Source organism: Staurois parvus, unplaced genomic scaffold, assembly GCF_062004578.1.
Source record: "Staurois parvus isolate SC_StPar_1 unplaced genomic scaffold, SC_StPar_1.0 ptg000267l, whole genome shotgun sequence".
NCBI lineage: Eukaryota > Metazoa > Chordata > Amphibia > Anura > Ranidae > Staurois > Staurois parvus.
In genome coordinates this window covers 6,054,930-6,075,216 of record NW_028318063.1, presented here as the reverse complement: position 1 = coordinate 6,075,216, position 20,287 = coordinate 6,054,930, and the positions used below count along the sequence as shown (strand labels likewise).

The following is a 20,287-nucleotide window of genomic DNA, read 5'->3' as shown; positions in this document are numbered from 1 at the left end:
TTATTCTAGGTTTTTTATTCCTCCAAATAAATATTAACATTTTTTAAATTGATCTAAAGTATACTTCTGGAAGTTTAATTGGTATCATTTGAAATTTATATAATATTTTTGGAACAATCACCATTTTTATCAAATTTATACAACCTATCCATGACGGGGTTCCCTCTCCTAATTTCCTAAGTTCATCCCTGATCTCATTTAACAATGGGATATAATTCAATTTATACAAGTTCTTGGAGGATTCAGTTAATTTTATTCCTAGATATTTCAATTCTTTTTCTCTCCAAACATAGGGAAATTCCTCCTGTAACCTATTTTTCTCTATATTTGGAAGATTTATGTTTAAAATTTCTGGTTTTGATGGGTTAATTTTTAAATTTGACATCTCCCCATATTCTTTCAGTGATTTCATTAAATTTGGCAATGTTATCCTTGAGTTTCCCACATAGAACAGCATGTCATCTGCATAAGCTGCCACCTTATGCTCCGTATCTCCTATCCAAATTCCTTTTATATCTATATTATTTCTTATTGTAGCCAAAAGAGATTCCAATGATAAAACATATAGCAATGGAGACAAAGAGCATCCCTGTCTAGTTCCGTTCTGCATCCCAAAATACTCTGACAATTCCCCATTAACCATGATTGCTGCAGAGGGTTGACTATATAATTTCCTTATCCACTCTCTCATTCTAGGTCCCTGCCCCAATACTTCCAATGTATCCAACATATATCCCCAATCTACTCTATCAAATGCCTTTTCAGTATCGATAGAGAGTACCACCGCAGGTGTTTTTTCTTTCCTACTTTTTTGTATGAGAAACAGAGATCTCAGTCTGTTATCTCTACCCTCTCTCCCTGGGACAAAGCCTACTTGGTCTATGTGTATCCATTCCAACAGGTCTTTCAACCTGTTTGCCAGAACTTTTGCATATAGTTTGGTATCTGTGTTTAATAAGGAAATCGGTCTGTAACTTGAACAGTGAGTATCATCTTTACCTTCCTTATGTATGAGAACTACATGGACTTGTAGGGATTCCCTCATTTCCATCTCTCCTCCCAATTCATTCATATATATCTTCAGTTTAGGTACTAATAATTCTTTATATTTTTAATAATATCTCACTGTGTATCCATCAGGTCCTGTACTTTTCCCAGCTATAGTTATCTTTAATGCTTAGTTTAATCCTCCTGCATTATTGCTGATTCTAGGGATTTTAATTGCTCCTCACTTAATTTTGGTAATCCTGCCTTTTTTAAGTATGTCTGTCTTTTTTCTATTTTTCTACTTCATCTTTACTTATGGAGCTGTGGGGGATAATATTATGTAGCTTATTGTAATATTCTTTAAACACTTTAGCTATATCTTTAGTTGAATACATGAATTCTCCTTTATGGTCTCTTTATTTTCTCTATATAGCTCCTAGATTTTTTTTTCTCTGAGCCCTCATTAAATACTTTCCTGGCCTACCTCCCAATCTGTATCTCTCACTTATCATTTTATTGAACACTCTTCTCTTATCTTCTTCCAGAAATGTATTTAATTCTTTTATTTATTACCCTCTGCATAATCTCTTTTGTTACTTTGTTTATGTATCTGCTCTAACTCAGAGTTCACTAAGAAGTTTGTTTATTTTTTATCTTTTTTCCCTCTTCTTTTTTGCTCCAATTGCTATCAGGATTCCTCTAATATAGGCCTTATGAGCCACACTGTTGCTAGGGACACTTCCCAAGAATAATTTTCCTCAAAAAATTGCTCTATTTCTTTTTTAATTCTTTGATCCACCTCTGAATCCTGGAGAAGTGTCTCATTTAACCTCCATAATTTCCCCCTGATCTGCTCTTTTCCCCATAATAATTGCATTGTAACAGGGGCATGGTCTGATATTGACATCACTTCTATTTTTACTTTGACCAGAGACTCGATAAGTCGATGGTCCAGCAATATATAATCCAGTCTTGAATACAGCTCATGTGCATGAGAATAAAACGTATAGTCTCTGTCCTTCATGTGCCTAATTCTCCATATATCTACAAGTTGACATTGGTATATAATTTTTTTCAAGGATTTCAGAGACCTACTACCATCTCTCTGCACAGGGGACGTCCTATCCATCTGGGGATTCATGCAGAGATTAAAATCACCTGCCACAATTAAATTGTCTTTTTTGAAATCCATTAACTTCCTCAGAGTATTTTTTAGGAATACCTCCGGTTTCTTATTCGGGCAATAAATATTTGCTAGTGTACAGTCTATTTCCTGTAGTTTTCCCTTCAGAAACCGGAATCTCCCTTCCGGATCTACCAATCTGTCTTCCAGCTTAAACCTTATATTTTTCGCAAAACCTAATGCCACTCCCTTGGCACGTTTAATTGTGGAATCTGCATAAAACCACATTGGATAATATCTGGAATTTAATTGATTCTTGTACCAAATGTGTCTCCTGTAAAAAAGCCACTGAAGAAAATCTGTTGAATTTCTTTAAAAATCCCAAATCTCTTCCCTGGGTTATTTAAGCCTTTAACATTATAATTCACAAAGTGAATCTCTTCCATTCTTCTCCTCTCCACACCTCTATCTTCCCCATCTCTTCTCTCTTCCTCTTTCCTTCACATCTTCCACTTTGATCTCTATGATTTCTCCAGACTGATGTTTCTCCCACTGTTTCGCAGAGTCTTAAACTACCTATCCCCTCCTCATACCCTCCTCCCACCCCATAGTTTAAAGGCCAGTGCGACAAACTCAAAGTATTTGTCTCCTAGAGCAAAGCTCAGAAAGCATTGACAATGTGAGTAAATGGAGAATGCAGAAAAGCATCTGCATGTCTATGGATGGTAAGTATTCCCCTCATATCACAGAGGCAAAAAACTGACCTTGCAGATTCAATGTGAAACTTTTGAATTTGACGGTAGTTGTTTAGGTATTTCAAATGCAGAATAGGCCAAATACCAGATTGGATTTTGGTATCGTGAGCAGGTTTAAAAACATTCACTGAACTTGTCCTCCAGAGGGCATTCTGCAAATCATAGTGTTCTTGAGCAGATTCTGGTTGATTTAAGAGAAGAAAGCGGTGAGGAGGGTAGAGTTTGGAGCTCTGATTTGCACCCCTTTGAAACCACAAATTGAATCAACAGGACTGGGATGTCCATGGCCCATAAACAGACAAATTGTAACTGATGTCTTTCACTCTTTGCAGTGGGACTACCACTTTATTAGGAAAAAGGGCTTTGGGGTAGACAGAGGATTTTGTGTTCCAAATCTTGCGCCAGGAAGGGTGAAACAATATACAGTGGGGCAAAAAAGTATTTAGTCAGCCACCAATTGTGCAAGTTCTCCCACTTAAAAAGATAAGAGAGGCCTGTAATTGGCATCATAGGTAGACCTCAGCTATGAGAGACAAAATGAGAAAAAAAATCCAGACAATCACATTGGCTGATTTGGAAAGAATGTATTTGCAAATTATGGTGGAAAATAAGTATTTGGTCAATATCAAAAGTTAATCTCAATACTTTGTTATATATCCTTTGTTGGCAATGACAGAGGTCAAACGTTTCCTGTAAGTCTTCACAAGGTTGGCACACACTGTTGCTGGTATGTTGGCCCATTCCTCCACGCAGATCTCCTCTAGAGCAGTGATGTTTTGGGGCTGTCGCTGGGCAACACGGACTTTCACCTCCGTCCAAAGCTTTTCTATGGGGTTGAGATCTGGAGACTGGCTAGGCCACTCCAGGACCTTGAAATGCTTCTTACGAAGCCACTCCTTTGTTGCCTGGGTGGTATGTTTGGGATCATTGTCATGTTGGAAGACCCAGCCACGTTTCATCTTCAATGCCCTTGCTGATGGAAGGAGGTTTGCACTCAAAATCTCACCATACATGGCCCCATTCATTCTGTCCTGTACATGGATCAGTCGTCCTGGTCCCTTTGTGGAGAAACAGCCCCAAAGCATGATGTTGCCACCCCCATGCTTCACAGTAGGTATGGTGTTCTTTGGATGCAACTCAGCATTCTCTCTCCTCCAAACATGACGAGTTGTGTTTCTACCAAACAGTTCTATTTTGGTTTCATCTGACCATATGACATTCTCCCAATCCTCTTCTGGATCATCCAAATGCTCTCTAGCAAACTTCAGACGGGCCCGGACATGTACTGGCTTAAGCAAGGGGACACGTCTGGCACTGCAATATCTGAGTCCCTGGTGGCGTAGTGTGTTACTGATGGTAGCCTTTGTTACGTTGGTCCCAGCTCTCTGCAGGTCATTCACTAGGTCCCCCCATGTGGTCCTGGGATTTTTGCTCACCGTTCTTGTGATCATTTTGACCCCACGGGGTGAGATCTTGCGTGGAGCCCCAGATCGAGGGAGATTATCAGTGGTCTTGTATGTCTTCCATTTTCTAATTATTGCTCCCACAGTTGATTTGTTCACACCAAGCTGCTTGCCTATTGCAGATTCAGTCTTCCCAGCCTGGTGCAGGTCTACAATTTTGTTTCTGGTGTCCTTCGACAGCTGCTTGGTCTTCACCATAGTGGAGTTTGGAGTGTGACTGTTTGAGGTTGTGGACAGGTGTCTTTTATACTGATAACAAGTTCAAACAGGTGCCATTGATACAGGTAATGAGTGCAGGACAGAGGAGCCTCTTAAAGAAGAAGGTACGGGTCTGTGAGAGCCAGAAATCTTGCTTGTTTGTAGGTGACCAAATACTTATTTTCCACCATAATTTGCAAATAAATTCTTTCCAAATCAGCCAATGTTATTGTCTGGATTTTTTTTCTCATTTTGTCTCTCATACTTGAGGTCTACCTATGATGCAAATTACAGGCGCCTCTCATCTTTTTAAGTGGGAGAACTTGTACAATTGGTGGCTGACTAAATACTTTTTTGCCCCACTGTACATTACTGAGTAATGTATATCCCAGCTCCCCTGTACTCCATTATAGTGATATGAAATGTATACAGTACTTACTCCTTGAGTACCCCGCGGCGGTGGAGAGTGTGTCTCTTCTCAGCGGAGGAGAGCGGACCTCTCATGTACCTGTCCCCTCAGCGGCGGTGCCGAAGAAGCCGGAAACCATAACTCGTAAACCGGAACTCTGCTTCACAATGAGGATTGGAGTGCAGCCGCTCCATCATCTGTGCTCGCCGCCAGTAGAGAATTTCTCCTCGCATTGGGCGAGCGGCTTTTTCAAGCCCTGCATTATAGTATTCAGCATTCTTGTTCTTATTCCCGTCAAATCTTCTCCTTGGGAGATCTTTGGAAAGCCTCGTATCCTTACATTGCATCTCCTATCCCTATTCTCCCGGTCTTCCAATTTATATAACAGATTTCTTTGTTCTTTTCTCATTTCCATCGCCCATTTTTCTAATCTCTGTATAGTTTGGGCATGTTTATCTAGTTTTTCTTCTGTCTCCTTCACCCTTGATCATATTTGCCCCAGATCTTTGTGAAATTTCGCCAGTTCCTGTTTTAGGGATATTTCAAGTCTTTTAAACATTTCTGCTTTAGTAGGCATCTGTGAGCTCTCCTCTTGTTCTTCTACTTTATCCATGTTGACTACTGTTAGCTATTCCCAGGGATAGTCTGGAACATTCCCTGCCGTTTTCCCTCTCACCTCTTACACTTATCCCCTGTTGTCTCTCTGGAGTCTGTTTCTCCTGTGAGGGTATGTATTTTTTAATTGACCCTGTTTGGGAAGCCTTAGGCCCTCCTCCCTTTTTAATACTTTGTTTTTCATGCTGTCAGGGATTATTAAAATTTTCCGCAGTTCTGGTTTTGGGGGGGGGGGGGGGGTCTATTTTTGATTTGATATCAAAATTTGTTGTCTTCCATCGGTATCCTCCTCTCAGTTCTTTTCTTCCTTTTTTTTCTCTCCCCCCACTCCCTAACTGATCTACCCGGGTCCTCTTCTTCTAGGTCTTTATCTGTTTTACATTGTCCTCCTTCTGATTTTCTTCTAAGACCCCCTGGGTGAACCCCTCCTCAGTTTAAACATATAGTTCAATACATACAGTTCAGTTCCCACTCAATATATTAATCTCAGTACTTTTGCCGCTCTCACTCACCCTCTTCTTCCCAATATGGCTTTTCCCCCGTATGAGATCTCTGTCATATATGAAGAAAAGGGCTTCTCTGAAAACATTTCCTGCACTCCGAACAGGTATACAACTTCTCCTCCATGTAACATCTCTGATGTGTGTGAAGACTAGGCTTCACTGAAAAGTATTTCCCACACTCAGGACAGACATATGGCTTTTCACCTGTGTAAGATCGCTGATATATGTAAAGTCTAGACTTATCTGAAAAAACATTTCCTGCACTTAGAACAGGGATATAGCATCTTCCTCATGTGAGGTGTCTGATATATATGCAGGCTGGACTTCTGTGAAAAACATTTCCCGCACTCTGAACAAGGGTATGGCTGCTCCCTCTTATGTTATCAATGGTATACAGGTGAAACTCGAAAAATTAGAATATCAAAAATTGCAAAAGTTAATTTATTTCAGTAATGCAACTTAAAAGGTGAAACTAATATGAGACTCATTACATGCATAGCAAGATAGTTCAAGCCGTGATTTGTCATAATTGTGATGAGTATGGCTTACAGCTCATGAAAACCCCAAATTCACAATCTCAGAAAATTAGAATATTGTGAAAAGGTGCAATATTCTCGGTTCAAAGTGTCCCACTCTAATCAGCTAATTAAGCCATAACACCTGCAAAGGGTTCCTGAGCCTTTAAATGGTCTCTCAGTATGGTTCAGTAGGAATCACAATCATGGGAAAGACTGCTGACCTGACAGTTGTGCAGAAAACCATCATTGACACCCTCCATAAGGAGGGAAAGCCTCAAAAGGTAATTGCAAAAGAAGTTGGATGTTCCCAAAGAGCTGTATCAAAGCACAGTAATAGAAAGTTATGTGGAAGGGAAAAGTGTGGAAGAAAAAGGTGCACAAGCAGCAGGGATGACCGCAGCCTGGAGAGGATTGTCAGGAGAAGGCCATTCAGAAGTGTTGGGGACTTTCACAAGGAGTGGACTGAGGCTGGAGTCAGTGCATCAAGAGCCACCACACACAGACGGGTCCTGGACATGGGCTTCAAATGTTGTATTGTATTTGTATTTTGTCAAGCCGCTCCTGAACAACAAACAACGTCAGAAGCGTCTTACCTGGGCTAAAGAAAAACAGACCTGGTCTGTTGCTCAGTGGTCCAAAGTCCTCTTTTCTGATGAGAGCAACTTTTGCATCTGATTTGGAAACCAAGGACCCAGAGTATGGAGGAAGAATGGAGAGGCACACACTGCAAGATGCTTGAAGTCCAGTGTGAAGTTTCCACAGTCTGCGTTGATTTGGGGAGCTATGTCATCTGTTGGTGTTGGTCCACTGTGCTTCATTAAGTCCAGGGTCAACGCAGCCGTCTACCAGGAGATTTTGGAACACTTCATGCTTCCTTCCGCAGACGAGCTTCATGGGGATGCTGACTTCGTTTTCCAGCAGGACTTGGCACCTGCCCATACTGCCAAAAGCACCAAAACCTGGTTCAATGACCGTGGGATTATTGTGCTTGACTTGTTCGCAAACTCACCTGACCTGATCCCCGTAGAGAATCTATGGGGCATTGCCAAGAGAAAGATGAGACATGAGACCGAACAATGCAGAAGAGCTGAAGGCCGCTATTGAAGCATCCTAGTCTTCCACAACACCCAGCAGTGCCACAGGGTGATAACTTCCATGCCACGCCACATTGAGGCAGTAATTGCTGCAAAAGGGGCCCAAACCAAGTACTGAGTACATATGCATGCTTATACTTTTCAGAGGTCTGATGATGTTCTATGTACAATCCTTGTTTTATTGATTGCATGTAATATTCTAATTTTCTGAGATTGTGGATTTGGGGTTTTCATGAGCTGTAAGCCATAATCTTCACAATTATGACAAATCACGGGTTGAACTATCTTGCTTTGCATGTAATGAGTCTATCTAATATACAGGTAAAACTCGAAAAATTAGAATATTGTGCAAAAGTTCATTTATTTCAGTAATGCAACTTAAAAGGTGAAACTAATTCCTCCCACTGACGCCAAGGACGGGGCGCGATTCCTCCCACTGACGCCAAGGACGGGGCGCGATTCCTTCCACTGACGCCAAGGACGGGGCGCGATTCCTCCCACTGACGCCAAGGACGGGGCGCGATTCCTCCCACTGACGCCAAGGACGGGGCGCGATTCCTCCCACTGACGCCAAGGACGGGGCGCGATTCCTCCCACTGACGCCAAGGACGGGGCGCGATTCCTCCCACTGACGCCAAGGACGGGGCGCGATTCCTCCCACTGACGCCAAGGACGGGGCGCGATTCCTCCCACTGACGCCAAGGACGGGGCGCGATTCCTCCCACTGACGCCAAGGACGGGGCGCGATTCCTCCCACTGACGCCAAGGACGGGGCGCGATTCCTCCCACTGACGCCAAGGACGGGGCGCGATTCCTTCCACTGACGCCAAGGACGGGGCGCGATTCCTCCCACTGACGCCAAGGACGGGGCGCGATTCCTCCCACTGACGCCAAGGACGGGGCGCGATTCCTCCCACTGACGCCAAGGACGGGGCGCGATTCCTCCCACTGACGCCAAGGACGGGGCGCGATTCCTCCCACTGACGCCAAGGACGGGGCGCGATTCCTCCCACACTGACGCCAAGGACGGGGCGCGATTCCTCCCACACTGACGCCAAGGACGGGGCGCGATTCCTCCCACACTGACGCCAAGGACGGGGCGCGATTCCTCCCACACTGACGCCAAGGACGGGGCGCGATTCCTCCCACACTGACGCCAAGGACGGGGCGCGATTCCTCCCACACTGACGCCAAGGACGGGGCGCGATTCCTCCCACACTGACGCCAAGGACGGGGCGCGATTCCTCCCACACTGACGCCAAGGACGGGGCGCGATTCCTCCCACACTGACGCCAAGGACGGGGCGCGATTCCTCCCACACTGACGCCAAGGACGGGGCGCGATTCCTCCCACACTGACGCCAAGGACGGGGCGCGATTCCTCCCACACTGACGCCAAGGACGGGGCGCGATTCCTCCCACACTGACGCCAAGGACGGGGCGCGATTCCTCCCACACTGACGCCAAGGACGGGGCGCGATTCCTCCCACACTGACGCCAAGGACGGGGCGCGATTCCTCCCACACTGACGCCAAGGACGGGGCGCGATTCCTCCCACACTGACGCCAAGGACGGGGCGCGATTCCTCCCACACTGACGCCAAGGACGGGGCGCGATTCCTCCCACACTGACGCCAAGGACGGGGCGCGATTCCTCCCACACTGACGCCAAGGACGGGGCGCGATTCCTCCCACACTGACGCCAAGGACGGGGCGCGATTCCTCCCACACTGACGCCAAGGACGGGGCGCGATTCCTCCCACACTGACGCCAAGGACGGGCGCGATTCCTCCCACACTGACGCCAAGGACGGGGCGCGATTCCTCCCACACTGACGCCAAGGACGGGGCGCGATTCCTCCCACACTGACGCCAAGGACGGGGCGCGATTCCTCCCACACTGACGCCAAGGACGGGGCGCGATTCCTCCCACACTGACGCCAAGGACGGGACGCGATTCCTCCCACACTGACGCCAAGGACGGGACGCGATTCCTCCCACACTGACGCCAAGGACGGGACGCGATTCCTCCCACACTGACGCCAAGGACGGGGCGCGATTCCTCCCACACTGACGCCAAGGACGGGGCGCGATTCCTCCCACACTGACGCCAAGGACGGGGCGCGATTCCTCCCACACTGACGCCAAGGACGGGGCGCGATTCCTCCCACACTGACGCCAAGGACGGGACGCGATTCCTCCCACACTGACGCCAAGGACGGGGCGCGATTCCTCCCACACTGACGCCAAGGACGGGGCGCGATTCCTCCCACACTGACGCCAAGGACGGGGCGCGATTCCTCCCACACTGACGCCAAGGACGGGGCGCGATTCCTCCCACACTGACGCCAAGGACGGGGCGCGATTCCTCCCACACTGACGCCAAGGACGGGGCGCGATTCCTCCCACACTGACGCCAAGGACGGGGCGCGATTCCTCCCACACTGACGCCAAGGACGGGGCGCGATTCCTCCCACACTGACGCCAAGGACGGGGCGCGATTCCTCCCACACTGACGCCAAGGACGGGGCGCGATTCCTCCCACACTGACGCCAAGGACGGGGCGCGATTCCTCCCACACTGACGCCAAGGACGGGGCGCGATTCCTCCCACACTGACGCCAAGGACGGGGCGCGATTCCTCCCACACTGACGCCAAGGACGGGGCGCGATTCCTCCCACACTGACGCCAAGGACGGGGCGCGATTCCTCCCACACTGACGCCAAGGACGGGGCGCGATTCCTCCCACACTGACGCCAAGGACGGGGCGCGATTCCTCCCACACTGACGCCAAGGACGGGGCGCGATTCCTCCCACACTGACGCCAAGGACGGGGCGCGATTCCTCCCACACTGACGCCAAGGACGGGGCGCGATTCCTCCCACACTGACGCCAAGGACGGGGCACCATCATTGGTGTCAGCGGGAGGAATAGCACCCCATCATTGGTGTCAGCGGGAGGAATAGCACCCCATCATTGGTGTCAGCGGGAGGAATAGCACCCCATCATTGGTGTCAGCGGGAGGAATAGCACCCCATCATTGGTGTCAGCGGGAGGAATAGCACCCCATCATTGGTGTCAGCGGGAGGAATAGCACCCCATCATTGGTGTCAGCGGGAGGAATAGCACCCCATCATTGGTGTCAGCGGGAGGAATAGCACCCCATCATTGGTGTCAGCGGGAGGAATAGCACCCCATCATTGGAATACCATACTGAAATACCATACCATATTGAAATCAAATCTGATGTTTTTTAATTTTTATTTGGTGTGCGTTGGAAGAGGGGTAGTCTTATACGGCGAGTAAAGCCCAAACCCTATATTTTAACAGGAAAAGTAGGGGGTCGTCTTATACGCTGGAAAATACGGTAGTTGTATTTTAAATAAAGACCGAATATCAACCAAAAATCCAGAAAAAACACGATACAAATGTTATAAATTGATTTGCAGTTCAGTGAGTAAGATAAGTATTTGATCCCTTACCAACCAACAATAATTCTGGCTCCCAGAGACTGGCTATGTGCTCATGTGGTACACAGATTTGTCCTATCAATTTAAGAATGTGCTCCTAACGACAACTCGTTATGTGTATAAAAGACACCTGTCCATAGAATCTTTCTTGGGCACCACCATGTCCAAAGAGCTGTCAAAGGATGTCAGGGACAAGATTGTAGACCTGCACAAGACTGGGCTACAAGACCATTAGCAAGAACCTTGGTGAGGAGACAACTTATGTAGCGAATATTCACAAATGGAAGAAATACAAAATAACCATCAATCGCCCTCGATTTGGAGCTGCATGCAAAGTAAAATCCGCTGACAGGCAGGGTGTTTATAATAGAAGAGACGCTAGTGGTCCCTTCTGTCATAAATGTCCCCCCGCCTGTCATCAGGTAATGTAATCTGAGCTACACATGCGCAGTTCAGTTGACATTTAAGACCCACTTTCTGTGCCACGGCAATGTCACTCCTGCACTTGCGCACAGGAGTTACATCTCCGCAGCCATTCAGGAGGCCGAAGATGGCCTGTTTCATTCTGAATACAGGAGGGCGCCATTCACAGATTGCGCTGCATTGGCGGGGGACCTGAGAAGAGGAGGATTGGGGCTGATCTGTGCAAAACCATTGCGCAGAGCATGTAAGTATGACGTTTGTTTTTTTTCTAAAGCTGAACCTTTGCAAATGCTTTTAAAGATTTTTGTTTTAAATTATACTTACCCTGGTGGATGTGCATCTGTCCCCCGCCGTCTGTAAGGCTGAGAACTGAGTAATTAGAGACCACGGATAGCTCAGTTCTCCTCCCACACTGTGTGCAGAGAACCGTGACTGTCAGTCACTGCCATCAGCTCTGCCCCCCACCCCAGTGCTCACTGGAGTGCTGGGCTGTGGAGGGGGGGTGGGGATGGGAAGCTTGTTCAGGCTGTCAGTGGATGGCTGAGAGGCTGAGCCAGGTTCCGGTCCAGGCCCCTGGGTGGATCTTGTGGTAAGCAGCAGGTCTCACCTGTCAGGTGGAAGCATTCGGATGGCAGCTCTGCCGCCGATTGCCTCCACACAGCTCCCTGACCCACAGTGAGGGTATGATGTCACTTCCTGGTCCCTGCTGAGAGATTCCCGGCCATGGAGGCCAGGAAAGAATGTAATGCGGTGCAAAGTGTTTTTTTAAATTGTAAAATATGACAGTTACACCCAAGTACATATCACCCCCCCCCAAAAGAAATTGAGGCCCCCACTCCCACATATACGCATGTACAAACATAAAATCACATGTTGGGGTGCTTACGCATGAAAACGTCGATTGTGATACACGTCACATTTCACGAGCGTGCCAAAATTTAAGGTTTGACATGTTGGATATCTATTTACTTGGTGCAACCTCATCTTTTGTATAATAGGGTAATGTATTGCTTTTTTGTACCCTAAAATTAACTTATTATTTTTACTGAAATTTTGCGGTTATATCATGCGACATAAAAAATTGGAACTACCACTATTTTATTCCCTAGGGTCACTGCTTTCAGGAAATATATAATGTTTAGCGTTTTATGTAATCTTCAGGCCTAAAATGATTTTTTAGCTGCTTCCTGCCCGCCATATAAGGTAATGATGGGAGGGCGGCGGTTTACTCTTTCTGGGAGGATATCGTATGACATCCTCTTACTCTAACTGCATGTGTGCACCCTTGGCGGCGATCAGCGATGCGCTGTCTTCCTGGTACACAGCGGATCACCTATCACTGTAAAGAGCCTATGACGTCGGCTCTGTCATGTGATCAGTTGTGTCCAATCACAGCTGATCAAACGTAAATAGGAAATGCTAGTTATCGGCAGTCCTCTCCTCCTACTGACAACTCGTGAGGAGAGCTGGTAATCCGCATTACTCAGAGCGGACATCTACACTGATCATGAGGGCACTGATGATCAATGTAGCCCCATCAGTGTCATCTGTCAGTGCCACATATCAGTGCCTATCAATGCCACATCAGTGCCCATCAGAGCTGCCTTTCAGTGCTGCCTGTCAGTGCTGCCTAACAGTTCCAATCAGTGCCACGTATCAGTGCCATTATATGAGTGCCGCCTGTTCATGCCCATCACTGCAGCCTCATTAGTACACATCAGTGAAGGAGAAAAATTACTTATTTAGAAGATGATATAACAGAAACTAAGAAACATTTTTTTTTCAAAATTTTCAGTCTTTATTTAGTTTGTTTAGCAAAAAATAAAAACCACAGTGGTGTTTAAATACCACCAAAAGAAAACACTGTTTCAAAAAAATGCTAAAAATTTTGTGTACAGTGTTGCATATGACCTCACAATTGTCATTCAAAGTGCGACAGCGCTGAAAATTGGCTTGGGCAGGAAGGGGGTAAAAGTGCCCAGTAGGCAAGTGGTTAAACTTGTGCAAAAAACACAAACAGCTCTGGCAGGGAAAAGGACAAAGGATAAGCCCGACACTCCCCTTTCCTGAGGAGTACCCAATCAGTGCTCAGTACACTGTAAGGTCTCTCCCCTTGGAGGAGGAGATAAACAGCGCAATGTTAAAATTATTACACGTTTAAGTCGCTATAAAGCCCCATACATTCCTAAAAATCACCTCCGATTAAATATGGTTTGAGTAAAAAAGAAAATTTTTTATCTGGACAAGTAGATTGTCATGAGGGACAAGTAGATTGGGGCACCAATTTAGTCCCTTGACAAGTAGTTTTTCAAAAATTTCCACACTCCTGATTAAGTGTTATTTTAACTTGTGTCCAAATGAAATTGGTTGTATTAAGATGCAATTAATTTGTATCTTTTTGTTTATATAAGATGTGTTTTTTTTTTTTTCCTCAGAGGAAAGAAAAAAGCTTCTTCAAGACTTTGAAGAAAAACAGTTAGAAGCTAATGATATGGTAACTATCACAACATGCCTCCTGTTTACATGTGTATTTTATTGCTCTAGTTATGTAAAATCAGGCTTTTGTTCTGGCCAGTCTGTGTAACTTGCACTTGTTTAGTGGGGAACAGGTTTACACCAGCCTTCTCCTGCCACTATCGGCTCACACACACTCCGTACTACTACAAAGCTCAGCTCCCCAACTCCTGACAGTAACTGGTATGCTGCTCATCTCTCATTCACCGTCCAGATGCAGTTCCTTTTATCTCCCCACTGTTTTTCTATCTATGCGGCATTGTAACCTATATCAGAATCCACTCTGGGGGTCCTCAATGCCAGCTGCCCGCAAGCCCCTCTTGCTTTATAGCAATGATCAGGAGAAAAAAGTTAGCTTCTGGATGCATAATCGTTGAGTGGAAATGTATAGTCAGTAATGTCACTTCCACCAATCCCAGTATCACCTAGAGCAAAGTGCCAAAAAGTAACTAAGCACAGCAAGAGAGAGGTATTATCTTTCCTGTGAAGAGGCTAGGTGCTGCAAGCCCCGGAATCTGCTTCATCCCTGCTTCTACTTAGCAAGTGGGTATAGGGACACAGTTGCAGGATGGAACTGGCAGTTCTGGTGATTCTTATTGCTTTGGATATGTTCAGGTGGATGTGATATGGGACCTGGTAAGACTTCTAGCAGATTCTTCGTGGCTCTATTGAATCATTCATACTCCCCTCTATTCACACTGCCTTCTCCTGCGCACATTGCCCCCATCCCCATCCATGTTGCCCTTCTTCCTCTTGCATAATTCCCTCTGAAATCTGGGACACCTGGTTTTTGAGACACTGCCCTAATTATTGCTCAGTCTGGCAGGGGTTAAAGCTGATGCTAGAAGAGTCCTGCCTTCACTTGGCCTGAGCACTGGGGATCCTCACATTTGTATGAAAGCTCTAAGTCAGCCACTCTCTATTCACACTGCTGATATCAAAGGCCAATCTGTCAACCTAACCAGCTGAAACTTCCCCGAATACAGACCAAGGTTGCCTAAGCAGTTGCACTGCCACCAAGTCCTGCAGAATAGCTGATTGGCCGCAGCATGCTAGACTTGATTGGAGGCTTTCTGACAAAGTAACAAGAGAAAAAGAGGACAGCGCCTCTAAGTGCAGTATTAACAATTTATTAGTAGACAATGGAAAATTTGCACTTACAAGATAAACGGTTAAAAAGACTCATCGTGTGGTAATTGGATTCAGGTGGGACATCCAGCCGTCCAGCAGCAAGCTATGCTTATAGGATCAGGAAGTAGAGTCCAGGATGTGCCTGTGCATCAAAAATGAAGCTTGGAGAGCAGAGTCAGATGTAGCAGGTGAAAGGGGCGGTAATGCATTTCGGAGCATGCTCAATAGGCTCCTTCAGACCTGAGCCCCAGTAGAACCCTGACATTTTTATAGTGTGGAGGAAATGGGAGGGAGGCAAGTAATTCCTGGGTCCTAAGGATCTACATGTTTTCCTGCATCGTACAGGAATTAATACAATTATAAAAACAGAAATAAAAATAGAAATAAAAACACATGAGAGAATAGCTCTAATGCTTTTGGGTAAAAAAGTATACGAGTGTGTATGTATACATAGAATAACATAGATCTAAAAAATGGCATATTCAATAGAACGGAAATAGAAAATGACAATTAAATCTAAAAATAAATAGAATGGAACAATGGAGGTGAAAATTAATAATAATGAATAATGAAATCCATGAGGTAATGAAAAAGGTAGATTACTGTACCATAAATAAAAATTAATAGAAATGAATATAAAGGCAAAATAAAAACAAAGTTTGAAAAACGCATTTTAATAAAAACGCATTTTAATAAATGGGCTTGCTATAATTGTATGTACATTTTCTGCATCTCCTTATTATTCCTTAGTGATGTACTAAAAAGGGATCATAGCTAAGTGAGAGAGGGACAAGGAAGGGATATGCCTAAATTAGTTGGAAAAAGTACAAACAGCTATATAAGGATATAGTGTTGGTATTTATAACCACCATTTGGAAGGGAGAGAATGTCTATAAAATGGAGCTTATTTCAAGCTCTTCATTTAGGCCACCAGGGGATAACACATCCAAGGTGTAGATCCAAAAAGTTTCGTTCTGACAGACGCAAAAAATGCTCTGCCAGAGGGAGATCCCTTGGCATTCCTTCAATGATCCACACACTAAGACCGTCAGTGGTCACCAAAACGTTTACGAAGGGTACGTGTGGCAAAAAACCCTTATGTAAGACATGCCAGTTTATTCATCATGGACAAAAGGAGTTCACTGTTAAAGGGATATCATATCAGATTAAGGAATTTTACACATGTTCTTCTGAATACGTGGTCTATTGTCTAATTTGTCCTTGTGGTCTGTACTCTGTGGGTAGTACCACACGTACCCTTCGTAAATGTTTTGGTGAGCACCGTTGCCTTATAGAAGATGGATGGCGTACCCAGACATTTCCTTGAATGCCACCATTTATCCACTGACGGTCTTAGTGTGTGGATCATTGAAGGAATGCCAAGGGACCTCCCTCTGGCAGAGCGTTTTTTGCGCCTCTGTCAGAGGGAAACTTTTTGGATCTACACCTTGGATGTGTTATCCCCTGGTGGCCTAAATGAAGAGCTTGAAATAAGCTCCATTTTATAGACATTCTCTCCCTTCCAAATGGTGGTTATAAATACCAACACTATATCCTTATACAGCTGTTTGTACTTTTTCCAACTAATTTAGGCATATCCCTTCCTTGTCCCTCTCTCACTTAGCTATGATCCCTTTTAGTACATCACTAAGGGATAATAAGGAGATGCATAAAATGTACATACAATTATAGCAAGCCCATTTATTAAAATGCGTTTTTATTAAAATGCGTTTTTCAAACTTTGTTTTTATTTTGCTTTTATATTCATTTCTATTAATTTTTCATTTATGGTACAGTAATCTACCTTTTTCATTACCTCATGGATTTATTCATTATTATTATTATTTATTTTCACCTCCATTGTTCCATTCTATTTATTTTTAGATTTAATTGTCATTTTCTATTTCCCTTCTATTGAATATGCCATTTTTTAGATCTATGTTATTCTATGTATACATACACACTCGTATACTTTTTTTACCCAAAAGTATTAGAAATAAAAACACACGAGAGAATAGCTCTATTTTTATTTCTGTTTTTATAATTGTATTCCTGTACGATGCAGGAAAACATGTAGGTCCTTAGGACCCAGGAATTACTTGCCTCCCTCCCATTTCCTCCACACTATAAAAATGTCAGGGTTCTACTGGGGCTCAGGTCTGAAGAAGGAGTCTATTGAGCATGCTCCGAAATGTATTACCGCCCCTTTCACCTGCTACATCTAACTCTGCTCTCCAAGCTTCATTTTTGATGCACAGGCACATCCTGGACTCTACTTCCTGATCCTATAGGCATAGCTTGCTGCTGGACGGCTGGATCCAATTACCACACGATGAGTCTTTTTAACCGTTTATCTTGTAAGTGCAAATTTTCCATTGTCTACTAATAAATTGTTAATACTGCACTTGGAGGCGCCTTCCTCTTTTTTTCTTGTTACTGCATTAGAGCCTTGCTTCCACTCTAAGAAGAGCTGCCTCAGTGTTACTGCTTCCATCCATCCATCCCTGATATCCATCTGGCACCTTTATCTTACAGCTATAGAGGTTGGGCTCTAACAAGAGCGCCCTATATAATATACATTTCTGACAAAGTAGTCTTTTGTTTACCTGGGGATGCCAATGAAAAAAAGGCATCCAAGAGGCACTGGGACTTTGATATGAGTTTAAACAAGGTAGTGAGAGGGCAAAAAAACATTTGAAGAGCTCAGTAGCTCAAGTTAGGCTGCTCCCAACAAGCAAGGCCACCCTACTGTGAGTACTCCAGTAGGTTACCAGGAAAAAGTGTGCATATATGAAAGGAGCGCCAGACCAGAAGATAATATCCCAAATTCATTGTTTGATATGTTAAGACATTTTGGGGGTCAATGGAACTCCCCCTTCATCAGGGCTACAATAAAACATTTAATATAAAATAATTGTGACTGATAAAATCATGAGCCTAACAATCGTAACATCATACACATCTGCATCCAAAAGTGCCTGCATATTCACAAACATGCATACATGTCATGAAATGAGGATGAAGAGATGAGGGAATATCAGATTAAATAAGATGCAATGGATTAATTTTTAAAATTAATGATATCAGGTACTACACAGCAAGTAGATGCTATTGCACCATTAAATACATAACTGAAACAATACACATGAAAAATACTTTAACAAATTCAGATTTTGTTTTTCCATGTACAGTGGGGCAAAAAAGTATTTAGTCAGCCACCAATTGTGCAAGTTCTCCCACTTAAAAAGATGAGAGAGGCCTGTAATTGGCATCATAGGTAGACCTCAACTATGAGAGACAAAATGAGAAAAAAAATCCAGACAATCACATTGGCTGATTTGGAAAGAATTTATTAAAAGACACCTGTCCACAACCTCAAACAGTTACACTCCAAACTCCACTATGGTGAAGACTAAAGAGCTGTCGAAGGACACCAGAAACAAAATTGTAGACCTGCACCAGGCTGGGAAGACTGAATCTGCAATAGGCAAGCAGCTTGGTGTGAACAAATCAACTGTGGGAGCAATAATTAGAAACTGGAAGACATACAAGACCACTGATAATCTCCCTCGATCTGGGGCTCCACGCAAGATCTCACCCTGTGATATTAAAATGATCACAAGAACGGTGAGAAAAAATCCCAGGACCACATGGGGGGACCTAGTGAATGACCTGCAGAAAGCTGGGACCAACGTAACAAAGGCTACCATCAGTAACACACTACGCCACCAGGGACTCAGATCCTGCAGTGCCAGACGTGTCCCCCTGCTTAAGCCGGTACATGTCTGGGCCCGTCTGAAGTTTGCTAGAGAGCATTTGGATGATCCAGAAGAGGATTGGGAGAATGTCATATGGTCAGATGAAACCAAAATAGAACTGTTTGGTAGAAACACAACTCATCATGTTTGGAGGAGAGAGAATGCTGAGTTGCATCCAAAGAACACCATACCTACTGTGAAGCATGCGGGTGGCAACATCATGCTTTGGGGCTGTTTCTCCGCAAAGGGACCAGGACAACTGATCCATGTACAGGACAGAATGAATGGGGCCATGTATCGTGAGATTTTGAGTGCAAACCTCCTTCCATCAGCAAGGGCATTGAAGATGAAACGTGGCTGGGTCTTCCAACATGACAATGATCGCAAACATAACGCCCGGGCAACGAAGGAGTGGCTTCGTAAGAAGCATTTCAAGGTCCTGGAGTGGCCTAGCCAGTCTCCAGATCTCAACCCCATAGAAAACCTTTGGACGGAGGTGAAAGTCCGTGTTGCCCAGCGACCGCCCCAAAACATCACTGCTCTAGAGGAGATCTGCATGGAGGAATGGGCCAACATAACAGCATCAGTGTGTGCCAACCTTGTGAAGACTTACAGGAAATGTTTGACCTCTGTCATTGCCAACAAAGGATATATAACAAAGTATTGAGATTAACTTTTGATATTGACCAAATACTTATTTTCCACCATAATTTGCAAATAAATTCTTTCCAAATCAGCCAATGTGATTGTCTGGATTTTTTTTCTCATTTTGTCTCTCATAGTTGAGGTCTACCTATGATGCCAATTACAGGCCTCTCTTATCTTTTTAAGTGGGAGAACTTGCACAATTGGTGGCTGACTAAATACTTTTTTGCCCCACTGTATATTGTTTCACCCTTCCTGGCGCAAGATTTGGAACACAAAATCCTCTGTCTACCCCAAAGCCCTTTTTCCTAATAAAGTGGTAGTCCCACTGCAAAGAGTGAAAGACATCAGTTACAATTTGTCTGTTTATGGGCCATGGACATCCCAGTCCTGTTGATTCAATTTGTGGTTTCAAAGGGGTGCAAATCAGAGCTCCAAACTCTACCCTCCTCACCGCTTTCTTCTCTTAAATCAACCAGAATCTGCTCAAGAACACTATGATTTGCAGAATGCCCTCTGGAGGACAAGTTCAGTGAATGTTTTTAAACCTGCTCATGATACCAAAATCCAATCTGGTATTTGGCCTATTCTGCATTTGAAATACCTAAACAACTACCGTCAAATTCAAAAGTTTCACATTGAATCTGCAAGGTCAGTTTTTTGCCTCTGTGATATGAGGGGAAT

At 44.6% G+C, this 20,287-nt stretch overlaps 1 protein-coding gene across 2 annotated transcripts in view; it reads left to right on the top strand.

The window, feature by feature from the left end:
* The window catches only part of VTI1B (vesicle transport through interaction with t-SNAREs 1B), a 101,514-nt gene that overhangs the window by 28,981 nt on the left and 52,246 nt on the right, over positions 1–20,287 (top strand). For both annotated transcript variants that reach the window (XM_089681506.1, XM_089681505.1), the window contains exon 2: positions 13,991–14,049. In XM_089681506.1, the coding sequence (XP_089537632.1) occupies positions 13,991–14,049 (59 nt within the window). The remainder of the gene's footprint in view (positions 1–13,990; positions 14,050–20,287) is intronic.